The sequence below is a fragment of the Neoarius graeffei genome, chromosome 20 (assembly GCF_027579695.1).
Source record: "Neoarius graeffei isolate fNeoGra1 chromosome 20, fNeoGra1.pri, whole genome shotgun sequence".
In the NCBI taxonomy this organism is placed as follows: domain Eukaryota; kingdom Metazoa; phylum Chordata; class Actinopteri; order Siluriformes; family Ariidae; genus Neoarius; species Neoarius graeffei.
The window spans coordinates 13,821,157-13,836,759 of record NC_083588.1 but is presented as its reverse complement, the minus strand read 5'-3'; the positions used below and the strand labels follow the sequence as shown (position 1 = coordinate 13,836,759).

At 41.9% G+C, this 15,603-nt stretch overlaps 1 protein-coding gene across 1 annotated transcript in view; it reads right to left on the bottom strand.

Annotated features, from left to right (window-relative positions):
• prkcbb (protein kinase C, beta b) overlaps positions 1–15,603 on the bottom strand; it is a 193,186-nt gene that overhangs the window by 137,597 nt on the left and 39,986 nt on the right. The window contains exon 3 of the mRNA XM_060901290.1: positions 1,920–2,002. Within this exon, the coding sequence (XP_060757273.1) occupies positions 1,920–2,002 (83 nt within the window). The remainder of the gene's footprint in view (positions 1–1,919; positions 2,003–15,603) is intronic.

Genomic DNA, 15,603 nt, shown 5'->3' with positions numbered 1-15,603 from the left:
TATCACGTCTCCATATCTTAAATAAGAGGTAAATATTGCAGTCTGTCGTTATTCAAAAACGTCAATTTCAAACACGATATCAATATATTTGTCCACGTTAATGAGAGGCTCGCGAACATTAAATGACGTTAACCTCTGTTAGCCTATCAATGCATAGGGCCTGACTAGCCTTTGGTAACACACTAAACGAATTATCTTTCATTTTTGGCACTTTTTCTGTTTGTGTAGATGGGAAGACATACTGAGAATCCAAATCGCCAACATTTGAAATAATAATTGTTTTGAATTATTTCTTGTCTTATTTAATGAAGGTTGTAATAGAATTAGCCTACATTTGGCTTAAGCTGGATGAGAGAGACATAATTTTATAGCCATTTGTTAAACAGCTGACAGGGAACGTAATTAACCGTTCCGGGAACGAAATTTTTTTGTTCTAACCGGTTCAGGAACGTCTATTTAATGGTGGAACCCAAAACCGGAAACGTTAAAATTCCGTTTCTGTTCAGAACGAACCAATAGAAAAAAAGTTCTGGTTCAAAGCCCTGCACTTAATGCCTTCTCAGGATTGGAGGGATCCAAAATTTTCCGTTTTACCTCCGCCAACTTTATTGGAGGAGGTTATGTTTTTGCCTCCGTTTGTTTGTCCGTTCCCAACGTAACTCCAAAAATACTCAATGGATTTTGATGATATTTTGAGGAAAGGAGCACCATGGGCCAAGGAACAAGTGATTAGATTTTGATGCAACTCGGGATATGTACAGTACAGTATGCAGATCCGGAATTTTTTGTCTGTTTCCAACGCAAGTCAAAAAGTACTCAACAGATTTTGATGAAATTTGGTGTACAGCTTTAGTATTATGCTGTGTTCAAGTGATTTGATTGAGATGTTGATGACATGTGGCTTGGTGGAGGTATGCACTCTACCCAGTGCCCTTCTCGTCTTTTTCTATTTTCAGGAAGTGAGAGGACCACAAAAACAGTGTCACTGTTTGACAACTCCATTTTGTGTTGTCTTGCAAATTTTCACAATGACTCGAATAATAAAACATATCGGACTCCGTGTGCAAAGTTTCTTTGCGTAACAATTTTATTGGATGACTGATTTTTTTAAAAATGCGTACGAAAAATCCAGACTTGGTGTGCAAAAGGCCTTAACACTGTCATCCTGAGGACATTTCCATACTAATACCAGTGTATCTGAAAATACTGTAAACAAATGCAGGATTTTGACCACAGTGGGTCAAAAAACGCCTGTGTTTCTGGTGACGATACAGGTTAGCATCTTAGCTTTGTGTCAAAATAATAAGCTGTTTTCTCTAACAACCACAACTTCGTACAGAGAAAGCACAACAGGATACTGTATAAGAACAAATATGTACTCAGTCTCCCACCTATATTTTGGATAACCATTTTTTTCTGGATATCTCTAGCAGCTCTCTAGTTCTCGAAGTTCTCTAATGGACAAATGACACGCTTGGTTTTTTTTTTTTTTTTTTTGTGAGACCCCAGCTTGTTTGCAGCAGTTTTGGAAGTCAGTGACACAAGATGGATCTTACAGATCAGCATCTTCTCTTATTGTATTTATTTTGTGTATTTGCGTATTTACTTCCAGCTAAGCTGTAAGTATTGTGTTCCATGAGGAACTGATCCAGCCACTGACAGTTTACACTGCAAACTTGCAGCATGACTCAGGGATCAACCGTCAAGGCTCAGAAAGAGTTCAAAGTGTAACTCTGTGACTGATTCAGACAGGAAACATGCAGATAACAGCGGTAGCTCTGGAACACACTTCTGCACTGTCCACCTCACTGATATCAGGAGAACCACCACGGTTCTTCTGCATCGCTGAGACAGATATACAGTGTGGGAAAGCAGAGACACAGCCAGGCAGGAGGAAAGAATAATAAAAAGATACTCACATCTGACGCCGGGCCTTTGTCTGCTCCAGGACAGGAGAAAGTGACGAACTCATGACAGCGCTTATGCACCACAAAACAGCAAACTGGGAGAGACACAGAAAGACAAAAAACACAAAAAGTTGCTGTTAGGATCAGGAGAGCAATACATTCTTAAAGTGCCGATGACACGTTTTTGACATCTTTGGCGATGTTTTATAACATAAAAAGTAATTCCCGATGATCCATATATTAATTCACGAAGGCGCCTATTTTACAAGTTATGATAAAAAACGCGGCTATTTGGGCAAATTTGACAGGGCTGCAGCACCCAGGAGACGAAAGAGGAGGAGGAGCTATATGACATCAGCGAAAGAACCTTCCTCTTAACTTACCAGTTTAGACCCCGAAGCCGTTTGTTTTCAGGATAATGGCTGGCTGATGAAATTATTGGCTGGCTAGCTGACTCAGCCAAAACCTTAATGGCTGCTGCAGCCACCAAAATGTTTATGGCTACAAATGGCTGATACTGGACGTCACTGTGTGGCATATATCCGGGCGAACGGATCAAACAAATGGGGGGAATAAATAGCAAATTACCACAGGTCCCCTGGTCTCTTACTTCATTGTAAATATAAATCTAGCAAGATTGTAGTTCAATGCTAATAATAAGCTAATCTGGATTGTTCGAGGAAGGCATCTAGCTATCTACTCTCACTAGCAATGACCAGTGAAGGACTGGCAGCTATCTTACTATGATGAAAGTAGAGTGGTGGAGTACTTTTTTTTTATCAATCTCGAAGTATGTGAAACAAACAAACAAACAAACAAAAAAAAATACCTTTACACTTTCCCTCAGCAGCGGCAAAGAATGCAGCCATCTCGTCGATATCGGAGTCGATTGATGCTCTGGGTGGGTTCCCGGGTTCCCCAGTGTATCGTGGTAACGGTGTGAGGGGCGGGAAGCCAGACAGGTAGTCACAACGGCAAGCTTGCGGTGACTCTCTGTGCTGTGATATCAGTTCTAAATCTCTACAGTGTATGCCTATACGTCTCTACTGTGTTACTACTAGTGTGTACAGTTGATCATGTTTGTGTCACTTTTCTTGTAGCTCATGATGTGGATAAACCCATTATTTGATGTACACAATTCTTAGTGGCTCAGCCAAATTTTATTAGATAGCGGCTCAAATTGGCTTACAAAATTATTGGCTGGCGGCGGCTCAAATTCTAAATGGCGGTTTTAGCGGCGCCTGGCGGCGGCTTCGGGGTCTATACCAGTTTGTTGTTGATGCGGCAGGTGTTCAGTTTATCATTATTAGTATTTTTATTATACATTATTATACATTATTATATGTTATTATGCCTTCGCGTTGTGTTGCCGGCTTTTGCTCCAAAACCCACAAGGATGGGGTAAGTTTATTCAAGTTTCCCAGAGATCCCGAGCTGCATGCGAAGTGGGTGAAGCAAGTCAGGCGCACTCGTGACAAGTGGGAGCCCTCACCAACATCAGTCCTGTGCTCTGAACACTTCGATTTGGATTGTTTTGACACCCTTCCCAGCTTAAAAGAATCTCTTGGGTGTTCAGTTCAGCACAAACGTGTGTTGCTACCATCAGCAGTGCCTACAGTATTCCGGAGGGGGTCTACTAGTAGCTATGCCGGATCCAGCAGTCGCCTGGGACAAGGCGACTCCTCCAAAGACAGTCCTCCTGTCAGAACATGTATTGAGAAACGACATAAGATAAAGGTACGTAGAGCTATAGAGTGCTCCGACATGATGCTAAAAATAGTAACCATGCGGTCTGCGCGGCCATCTTGGAAGTGACTCGCTCCAGAGCGCTCATAGAGTACACATCATAGAGTACACATTCATGATAATCATAAATGTAATCATAAAGTCGGCGTGATATCAGTCATGTATTTGCTTGTGAAAGCTTGCGGCTTTCATGTAACTGCCGCCTAGCAACGAGAGGCAAAGGGTAAAGAGGGTAGGCTCTCATAGATTCTATTCGGAAGAGATCAATACATGATTGCTTAAAAATTAGGTATTTTAACAATTTGCATCTGTTTTGTGATTATCGTGACACTTGTGTGTTATATAGAACTGTATGTCTTATCAGCACATCGAGGATCTTCCACCGGAGGCTTTAGCAAGTACTCGTAGCAACACTACACTTTACCCTTTGCCATGCGTTGTTAGGGAACGGTAGCAAGTACCCCGATGACCGACTTCAAGAATATGTAGAAAAAATTTAGAAATTATACTTTCCAAAAGTCATTTGAGCTTAGTGTATTGCATTTCCATTTATATTGTAGGTTCTTGCTGATGTTTTTGCGGAGTATGACGCAGCTGCTGAATCAGAAGCTGCAGAGTTTGTATGTACTAGTTGTGAACATTCACATTATTATCAATCTCATTTATTTAAAATCAGATAAAATCATGCCATCATGATCACTGCTTGAAGTACCAGTATTTGGTTGTTGAAGAGCTAGCACTAGAAAGTTCACCGGCGTTTTCATGCGCCATTTCCATTGAGTAGAACAGCCAGTGAACCGCAGCGTGTTCTTCCGCTGACGTCACAGCATGGCCGCGAGCCACGGACCCAGTTTTCTTGCGCTGTGCAATTAAAAGTTGGATATTCGCGTAACAACAGCTTCTTTTCACGTAATTATAACAGAAATCTAACATGCTTGCCATGTTGTATAGTTTATTTAAGAAATTGCATAGAGTCATGTTCGTGTCATCAGCACTTTAACTAATAGCACTTGACAGAGGAGTTCAGCACAGTATGGTGTCAAACCAGAATTCTGCAGATTGCCACTGACTAATTTATGATAATGAACAAGACTGAAAGTTGATGTTTTGCTTATGGGTCTGGGATTTTACATTTTGCCTGTCTGTTTTTAGGTTAGTTCCTTCTGCGAGATCAGTCCCATCAAGTCCATCCATCCATCCAAATCATAAGCTGCACTGCTTTTTGAGACTTCGAATTAAAACAAGTTTCAACTGGTTGGGATGCTAATCAGATGCAGTTTGAGCAACTTAGTTTTCATCCAATTCCGGTCTTCATCAAATTAGGTCAATGAAGTCACAACATGTCTTGATTAAAAGCGATTTCTGGGAATCTCTTTTTGGGCATCACAATCCGACTGACCTGTCAAACACAGCCTACAGATGGAAGGGGGAAAAAAGAAATCACAAATTGTTCCGCTCTTCAGGAGAGAAGTGGTTATCCATTGAAATCACTCTAAGATGCAAGATGGGCAGCTCTAACCGTCAGGGTGCCAAGCAAGTCAGAACTGTCACTGACTCTAAGAACAAAACATATCATATTCCATGAAAATTCAATGAGCCCCAAGGTGACGTCTCAAGATCTACAGCCCTTGTCTGCATTGGGTAATATCAGTGCTCATGATTTCACCATCAGAAGGAAGCAAATACTTTACAAGAAGGACATGGACTTCTCCGGACTGTCCTACATTAGAACGGAACATTTGGTCAAGGTTTGCAACTGTTTGACTGAATTATGACTTTTGGATCGCAGCAGGAAACTGTGAAGCCATTTGACAGGAATTCTATAGGAACATGCAACAAAATGATGACCCTCGTCACACAATTCAGTCGAAGAATGGTTGATGTACGGAACATTTTTCATCCATGTGGTAGCTCTAAGTGCCGTACAGTCAAGTAGGAAACAAAATAATAAATATAACGTATTAAAAAACAAACAGAAAATGAACATAAGGAGATGAACAAATGTGTAGAATGAAATGAAATGAAAATACTAGACTTTCAATTCATGGCATGTTAAATGAGAAGGGCACATGGTAGAGTGCATACCTCGACCAAGCTACATATCAAAATCAAAATCACTTGAACCTAGGATAATACGAATGCTGTCCACCAAATTTCATCAAAATGCGCTCAGTACTTTTTGAGTTACTTTGGGAACAGAAAAAAAAGTCCTGGATCCGTATACGTACCAGGATTTGCATCAAAATCTCAGCATTTGTTCCTTGGCCCATGGCCCACCTTTCCTCCAAATCCGTTCCCTACTTTTTGAGGTACGATGGGAAAAGGCAAACAACCAAACAAACAAATGGAGGCGAAAACAACCTCCTCCAACAAACTTGGCGGAGGTAATTATACTTTTTTTTTTTTTTAATTGTACCAAGCACAACTGTTTAATGCAAAGTGGGACTGAGTTTCACATTATTGAAGCATAAGAACAAAAGATTGACCTCTCCACATTTTCTTTATTTTATTTCATTTCTAGTCGCCAACATTAGGCCATCCTTAAAAAAAATCCGTTTCCTGTCCACCGGGTGAGCAAAAAAATTTTCAGTCAGGAGGGAGGGATTTTTTTTTTAATGGATGGATAAGAAATCGCAATGCTGTGTTTGCTTTTTCTTTCAGTACTTTTTTATTACAAAAGCAGACACATTTAATAAAATATGACGGTTTAATCAACTGAAACTTGTACAAAAACTTTAAGTTAGCATTTTAAATGCTGACTGCAACATTTGCAAAACTTTTACAAAAGGTACTTAAAATGTCCGACACACGGACTTTTCGTAGTTCTAAATCGACTGTTAGGCCTAGTTCGGATGAAATTACACTATTAAAATGATCACTGAATGATTAGTTTTTCTGAGTCTTTACTATTTTGTTGTTCGCTAGAATACCATTTTGCGATTTCACACTAAAGCAAATGTTTGAAAACTCCGGATCTCCTTCCTTCATGGTGGCGGCCATTTTTTTTTGTGCCGCACGGCGCATGCGCAGAGCTGATTCAGTTCAGAGTGCGCGCGCACTCGGCGGAGGCAGTAGTGTGTCAGGGAGGGAACAGAAGCAGAGATAACACTTGTTTTGTCTCCGGTAAACCAGTCTTCTCTCGTTCAATTACGTGCTGGCATCAAAAGACACCGTTGGCTGTAAATGAAACCAAACTGAGTCGTTGGAGTGTATTTGCATACACAAACGGAGAAATGTTCGCTGAGTGTGTAATTGTGTAGCCCCACTGCAGACCGTTGTCGTTGTTAATTCATAGCATGCTCAGCTGCGTGAATGTGTCATGCACCGAAAATAAGAGATTTACAAGCCAGGAACGCCTCATGATGCAATACGCAAGAAAAGAAAGAAGATTTACTGCCATTTTACTTTGTATTTGAGTAAAGTGAATAAATAAATGGTCTGTGGAAAATACATTTAATCCTGGGAACTGCGTGCACAGGAGTTTATTTTGTGTTTACTCCCCCCCCGGCTGGCTACTTATTTGTCATGGCTGGCTAGTATGAGCCTTAGGCCCACTTTACATGGGGACGGTCTGAAACAAAAACGCAAAAGTTCGTTTTCGTTCTCACTTTTTTCCGCGTCTACACGACCATTTTCAAGGAGAAAATCTGCGTCTATATGGTGACGCATAAATGTGTAGAATAGGGTTGGGCGGTATCCAAATTTTGATACCTTTAAACTGTCTCTGTGTTTTCCCGGGATATACGGTATTACCGAGAAAAAAATAATATTTTGTTTCGGCCTACTCTGTAACGTGCGCCTATGCCTCAAATGTACTATTTAAAAGCAGCATAGCGAATTGTGTGCATTGTGGTATGGATTAAGCAGCAAAGCGAATTTTGTGCATTGATGAATGGATTAAGAGATATTTCAAAGCATCACGCAACTCTTCCTTCATCTTGAAAATAGCATTCAACTGTCGTTTACACATGTCTGCGTTGAAACGCATTTGCAGCACTATTTCACCTACTCCATCAAAAAAAAGTACACGATGAGCAGGATCATACCCTTTCAAGCATGGGAAATAAAAAAAAAGAAAAAGAATCAACCAACACCCAAGTCCGTTTAGACTGCGCGATAAACCATATTCTTCAGCGCAAATGAGGCGAACCTAATTCAAATGCGTGATCGCTGCACAAGGCAAATCATATGGGCCCACGTCATGCCATGGCGGGGAAATTAATAATCAAATGGCCTTACCTTGCTTAAAACGTTGTCTTGATCACATAACTCCTTACAATTATTCCACTTAAATCCATACGGTTTAACACACCCAACAAAGATAGCAAGCGCATTGCTAATTCCCACCAGAAACCTAACAGTTTACGCTACGATGTTTTCTTCCGTTTCTTCAGTAGATGACATTTCAAACGTTTATTACCCACATCCCAAATGTCATACGTTATATTATTTTACCTTGTTGTTACTCATGTAACCTACTCAAAACACAACTCATTGGAGAGATCTCGTGGAAGTGGAGTACCCCAGGCTATGGTGTGCCTTAGGGGACATATTAGATTTTTCGTTTGAAACCAAAATACTGCCACACTGCCGATGTTTGCCACTAACTCGTTATCTTGACTTGCCATCTTTCAACCGCGGTCTCAGTCTCTTTTTTTTTTAGATAGGACAGTATAGAGAGACAGGAAATGAGCGGGGGAGAGAGAGAGAGAGACAGGATCGGGAAATAACCTCGGGTCGGAATCGAACCCGGGTCCCCGGATTTATGGTACGGTGCCTTAGCCATCTGAGCCATGACACCCCCGGTCTCAGTCTCTTGCGAAGCTTTCTGTCAGACTCCAAATGTCACGCAGGGTTGCCATGGTAACGACATAAACAACCCTGCACGCGATGAGAACTTCTTTAGGAAATTGATAGAATTAGTGAAAATACGATCACACAGTTATTCGGGATGATCTTCAATTTATTATTTTATATTATGACCTCATGTACTCCATATTTATTTAGATATTATATATTTTTTTAAAATGACGGTAATGAGACCGATACCGTTGGTACTTTTGGATACCTTCTTACCGTAATACCGCCCAACCCTAGTGTGGAATTCAATTGGATGTGCATGCCAGGCAGCCAGGTGGTGCTGTGAAAGACCTCCGCTATGTCTGCACGCATGCGCAACGTCTTCCGTCTTGTCTGATCTGCACATCTGCGCCGCGAAAACTTTGACTACTCTGGCTATGGTAAGTAAGAAAGTAAGTAAAAAAGTAAGAGCATACTATACCCGCCTCTGTTCATTAACGGTATATGTGCAGATTCGGTATAGATGTTCGAAGGACTCCTGGACGTTTATTAAAGCTGCCAGAGCAGCTTGAAGGTCCGTTGGATCGATGTACTCAGACATGCTCTTACTTTTTTACTTACTTTCTTACTTCCCGGGCTGGCATGTACAGTATATGACATATGTATGACGTAAACGCGTACCCGACGTGAGCAGATCCGAGCAGAGTTTCGCGTATTGGGTAGTTTAGACGGATATGCAACGGGGGCTGTTTTTAAACTTATCCACTCTGGAAGGCGTTTTCAATTTTTTCCGTTTTTTAGCCTCGGAAACGCCGTCCCCGTGTAGACGAAAGGCACTTCCGATAAAATATTTAGTCGTTTTTACCTGACAGCGTCCTCGTGTAAACGGGCCCTTAGTGGAAAGCCCTGGGAATGCGTAAATGTCAAGTTCGATTTTAGATTTACAAACCCGAAAAAAATGTAGAAAAACCGGCGTTAAAAAAAATTTCAACCGTACAAACGGCACTCACCCGGCCGGTGGACCGGAAACAGAACATTTTTTAATAATGGCCTTAGCAGATCTCAGGTCATGTGTTGGGGCACAGACAGACAGACAGACAGATAATGTTGTATAATCCTGCACAATTACCAAATGAAACGATATATGATTTCTGGGGTTTTCTATATCAATGTTTAAAGCTTAGATGAAGATCTGATATCATTTGAGGTTCTAAAGGGTTCACAACCTTTCTGTCACTATTGCTGCTTCTGTGAACTTTCCACCCTGCAGAAACGTGAGAGTGAGACAGCTTTCTCTATCAACACCTCGACTGAAACTGACACTGTTCTTGATCAGATCGCAGACTTTTCTGTAGATGGTGGTGAATGGCCGGTGATTAGGCGAGCGCCAGCTGCTGAGTGCCAGTGTTTTTTCTACAGTACGGCAGCAATGTGAGTGTGGTGTGCAGTAATGCTTCTGTGAATAGACAGCACAGGCAACGGCCCTGGGGCACACAGCCACTTTTTGTTCAGCATCAAAGCTTTTGAAATCATGTAGTATGTCCATGCCGGCTGTGAACAGGTTTTTATGTGCACATCTGCTTAATGGTTTAAAAAAATAATAATAATGCACTTTAATGCTGGGATCTTTAAAAACAGCAGCGGATTTTCCCTGGTGACAAATCATGATCCATGACATTTTAGAATCACATTAAAATTATGTCCAGTACAGTGTGTAATAAAAGGGGGAAAGTATTCCTCACTTTCCTACCATGAAGGCCGACTGAAATGCAGCTATAACTCCATACTGTGTAGGTGATACACACACACATACTCTAGACTTTCAAGTCCAAACAGTATTCACTCTGAGAATTAGGCCTCAGGTCAAATCTAATAAATTATTTCATTAGCTCACCTTTGCAACTACACAGTCAACCATTTAACCATTTCCTGAATGTGTCCAGTACTTGGAAGACTAAGGCCAAGTTTACATTAGACCGTATCTGTCTCGTTTTCTTCGCGGATGCACTGTCCGTTTACATTAAAACGCCTGGAAACGCCGGGAAACGGGAATCCGCCAGGGTCCGCGTATTCAATCTAGATCGTGTCTGGTCCGGTGCTGTGTAAACATTGAGAATACGCGGATACGCTGTGCTGAGCTCTAGCTGGCGTCGTCATTGGACAACGTCACTGTGACATCCACCTTCCTGATTCGCTGGCGTTGGTCATGTGACACGACTGCTGAAAAACGGTTAAAGAGTATAAAAGTATGAAAATACTGCAAATACTGATGCAAATACTGCCCATTGTGTAGTTATGATTGTCTTTAGGCTTGCCATCCTTCCACTTGCAAGTGGTAAGTGATATGCGCTGGGATCACACACACAGCGGCTCAGTCCCAAATCATTGCTTGTGCACTTCACTCGCGCGCTGTGTGAGCTGCGCAGGGCCGGAGTGCGCACCCTCCAGAGGACACTCGCTGTTCAGGGCGGAGTGATTTGGAGCGCAGGATGCCTGCGGAGCCGAGCGTATCCGTGTATTGGCGTTGCTGTGTGCACGCGAATCGTGTATTGGTGTTGCTGTGTGCACACTAATCGTTTTAAAAACGTTAATCTGATGATCCGCTGATACGGTCTAATGTAAACCCCACCTACAGTAAGTGGTTGCCTTGGAAAACCCTTCATATTGTTAGAGATACTCAAGTACAGACTCAAATACAAAAGTACACCAGGGCACTTCTTTTTAAGTATGACTGTATATCAAAAGTACGCTAAAAAGCATGTGGACACCTGACTATCATACCCAAAGGTGTGAAGAAGTACATAATCGTACAAGATATCATTGTATTCTGTCGCATTAAAATTTCCCGTCACTGGAACTAAGCGCCTAATGCAAACCTGTTCTAGTATGACAATGCCCCTGTGCACAAAGCAAACTCCATGACAGCATGGTTTGCCGAGGCTGGAGTGGAAGAACTTGAATAGCTTGCACACATAATCCTGACCTCAACCCCACTGGACACCTCTGGTACAAACTGAAACACTGAGAGCACCTCAGACCTTTTCATCTGACATCAGTGCTTGACCTCACTAATGCTCTTATGGTGGAACTGTTACAAATCCCCACAGCCGCTCTCCAAAATCTCGTAGAAAGCCTTCCTGGAAGAGTGGTGATGATTATAACAGCAAAGGGGGACTAAATCCCAAACAGGATGTTCAAAAGGACATAAGGGCGTGATGCTCAGGAGTGCATAAACTTTTGGTCAGAATGTAAATCTGCAAATATATCTGGATGTAAATGCATTTGTTCATAAATCATTTGCAAGAGCTTTTATAACTGCCGTATCCTGTATTTTATATTATGTGGACTGTCAACTTTAAAGCTTTCTTTTACTGAACCTAATAAAAATTGAAGAAATTTATTTCATACTAAATGACAGGGGTGGCACGGTGGTGTAGTAGTTAGCGCTGTCGCCTCACAGCAAGAAGGTCCGGGTTCGAGCCCCGTGGCCGGCAAGGGCCTTTCTGTGTGGAGTTTGCATGTTCTCCCCGTGTCCACGTGGGTTTCCTCCGGGTGCTCCGGTTTCCCCCACAGTCCAAAGACATGCAGGTTAGGTTAACTGGTGACTCTATATTGACCGTAGGTGTGAATGTGAGTGTGAATGGTTGTCTGTGTCTATGTGTCAGCCCTGTGATGATCTGGCGACTTGTCCAGGGTGTACCCCGCCTTTCGCCCGTAGTCAGCTGGGATAGGCTCCAGCTTGCCTGCGACCCTGTAGAACAGGATAAAGCAGCTAGAGATAATGAGATGAGATGAGACTAAATGACAGCAAATCAAACTAGAAGGGCATTTGGGAGAGTGCAAATCTCTGCCAAATGACATATTAGAATATCCACACACACACAAAAAAAAAAATCCTGGATCCGCATACATATAGGGGAGAGTGGGGTAAGATGAGCCACTTTTTACATTTTTCATCATAACTACATGTTAAAGCCATTTTTGCTTCCAGTCTACACACCATACCAAATTTCAAAGTGTACTGTTACTATCTGAGCAAAACATAATTGATAAGCTCTTATGGTTAGAGTGATATTACCTCTTGAAAAAAAAATGTCAAGTGGCTCAACTTACCCCATGCACGGGGTAAGATGAGCCACTGTGTGGGGTAAATTGAGCCAACACAAAACATGTTAGGTTAACAAAGTAAACAACTTTTATTATTAGAAATGCAATCAATGAATCAAGTCAAGTCAATCAAGTGGGGGATAGGGCCGTTGCATAGAGAAGGGGAGATGAAGAGAGAGGTGATAGAACGAGGGATAGATAGGGATAGATAGGGAGGGATAGATAGATGGATAGAGAGAGAGATATGCGTAGATAGATAGAAAGAGGGATGGTTAGAGAGGGAATGAGAGATATACTATATTATAGAAATTACTAAAACAGTAGAACAGTGCCAAAAAAATCTTATTTCTTTCAGTAGGTTAAAACATTGCTAAAACATGCAGCAATCATTCCATCAATCATTCAATCATTTCATCATTATTCAATGTTCCAAGCGTTCAAATGGCAAGGGAACACCATTTGCCTCTCCCTCCGTGCTGTCCCCCCAACAGTAAAGGGGCGGGGCAATTTTTTCACAATATCCTGTCTTGACAGGACAGCCTCATCTTTCTCTTTGAAGACAAAGGTTGGCTTTCTTGCAGAGCCATGGCATGACCGGCTTCTTTTGAGAAATCTTGCCTCTATTTCGAAGACATCCAATTTGATTATCTGGCCAATGAAGAAATGCACTTTCTTCTTCCCCGTGTATTTTGCCACAACATAATCCCCCACATCTAACAACTGGTCTTCCTCATCTGATGTCATATATATATATATATATATATATATATATATATATATATATATATATATATATATATATATGTTGTTGTCATATATGACCAGTAAATGTGAAAACTTAAGTGTCATCCATATTGGGTAAGCTCAGCCACCAATGGGGTAAGTTGAGCCAGTGGCTCAACTTGCCCCACATCTAATGGCTCATCTTACCCCATGGCCACCATTTTGTAGAAAAATGCTAATAAAGGGGATTAGGCTAATCAAAATTATTTTTATTAGCATTCATATCATAGCTTAGAAAGCCACTAACTTAACCCTAATGTGTCTAAATATTATTCTACTTTTGTCTTCTCTAAATCATCTTCACTGTGGACAAACATGGAATTGACTTAGAAAGCACAAAAACACATTTTTAAAAATATGTCCCTCACCTAGTTTGACATGTGGTGCTCCTCTCCACAAGTGTAAGTAAATGGTCCCGGCCCCCTTTGAATGTGGTCACATGGTCACATTTGTTTACTGTTTCTTAGAAACAGGGGGTGGCTCATCTTACCCCCTGGCTCATCTTACCCCGCTCTCCCCTACGGATTTGCATCCAAATCTAATCAATTGTTCGATGGCTCACCTTTCCTGCAAATTTCATCAAAATCTGTTTCCTATCTTTTGAGTTACTTTGGGAATGGGCAAACAAACAAACAAACAGAGGTGAAAACAACCTCCTCCGACAAAGTTGGCGGAGGTAAAAGTAAAGACGAGCCATTCAACTAGCAAAAGAAATGGTACCATACAAAAGAAAGAAAAATTTGCTGCAAGCACTTTCACCATTTAGTCATCATTTTGCCATTTTCGTCAAGAGCTTCGTCTGCGACATGTGAAAGCCAGCTGCTGCCTACCATACTTGGAGTAAACCGCTATCTGCCCTCTTCCACATACGTTCACGAGCTTGAGCGAATCATACTGTGAGCAGTCAGCCAAGTTAGCCTGAACTGTTGACGCGCTTACCTGCAGTAAAAACATGCTAGAGGAGAAAAATCTTTGTTTTCGCATGGAGAACATGGCACGGTTACATCTGTTCCTCTGTGTTGGATCTCGATGCTGATGAAAAGAGCAAACTTTCCTGCACCATATGGACGCACAGCCGAGTGTGTTGGTGCCACACAATTCAGCTCAACACCTACACACCCTGTCTGTCTCTCCCTGTCTTTCTCTTTCACTGTCTGAGCACTTTCCAATATCTGTAATGGAGAACTAATTCCTTTCGTAATAATATTGCAGGTCTCATCTCATCTCATTATCTCTAGCCGCTTTATCCTGTTCTACAAGGTCGCAGGCAAGCTGGAGCCTATCCCAGCTGACTACGGGCGAAAGGCGGGGTACACCCTGGACAAGTCGCCAGGTCATCACAGGGCTGACAAATATCGCAGGTATTCGCTGAAAAGTATTCGGAATAAAGCAGACCCTGGAAGTCCATCTCTTTCATTCTGTGTGTGTGAAGGTGTGGGTTAGCGTGTGTGGGGGTGGTGAGAGGTGCGCTGTGTGTTAAAGGTTACAGCACAATACTGACTATCGAGAGAAAAACACGTATCGAGCACACATTCCAAAAGGTCAGTTTTACTCATGACCTCGTATTTCCTTTAAAAAAATATATTTTAACAAACTAGGCCCTTCCCAAAACCATTTACCTTCTGTGCAGACAAAGACGCTGGCTGGCAGAAACAGTGAAAGAGATAGTGAGAAAATGGATCTAGAGTGAAAAACATAATAAAGTTTAATTGGCGTTGAGATGATTCAGTGTATTGTCACTATGCCAGAGCAGAAAAAAAAAAGAGATAGCAAATGAAAGAGAAAGAGGTAGAAAGACAGACAGAGAGGACTGTGATGGGGGGAGGGGGAGCAGGTAGCGAGTGCCAGGTTTAATTGGCGTTAAGCATGCTCGGTGTGTGTGGGTTAGATCGATCTCCCCCGCACTGAGCACGCTATTTATTATTTAATGGCGTCTTTAATTATGAAAGGGCGGATCAGCCTCCTGTAGAGGTGACAAGAGCTAAACAAGGCACGCTCTCACCTTTCACCCCTCATCACCCCGCTTACATCTGACCCCCCACCTTTCACTGAACACATCATCCTACACCATTTAGCCAACACTTGACAGTAAACGAATAAAACCAAAAAGTGTACCACTGCTGAACATACAATTGGTGCACCAAAAACAACCCAGTGTGCATCTTTCTAGGATACCGCTCAGGGCAATGAATGGTTTTGAGGAGGCTATTGGGCAGCCGGTATGAATGAGTGTGGTATAAATGAACCAGCGTTCAGAAGA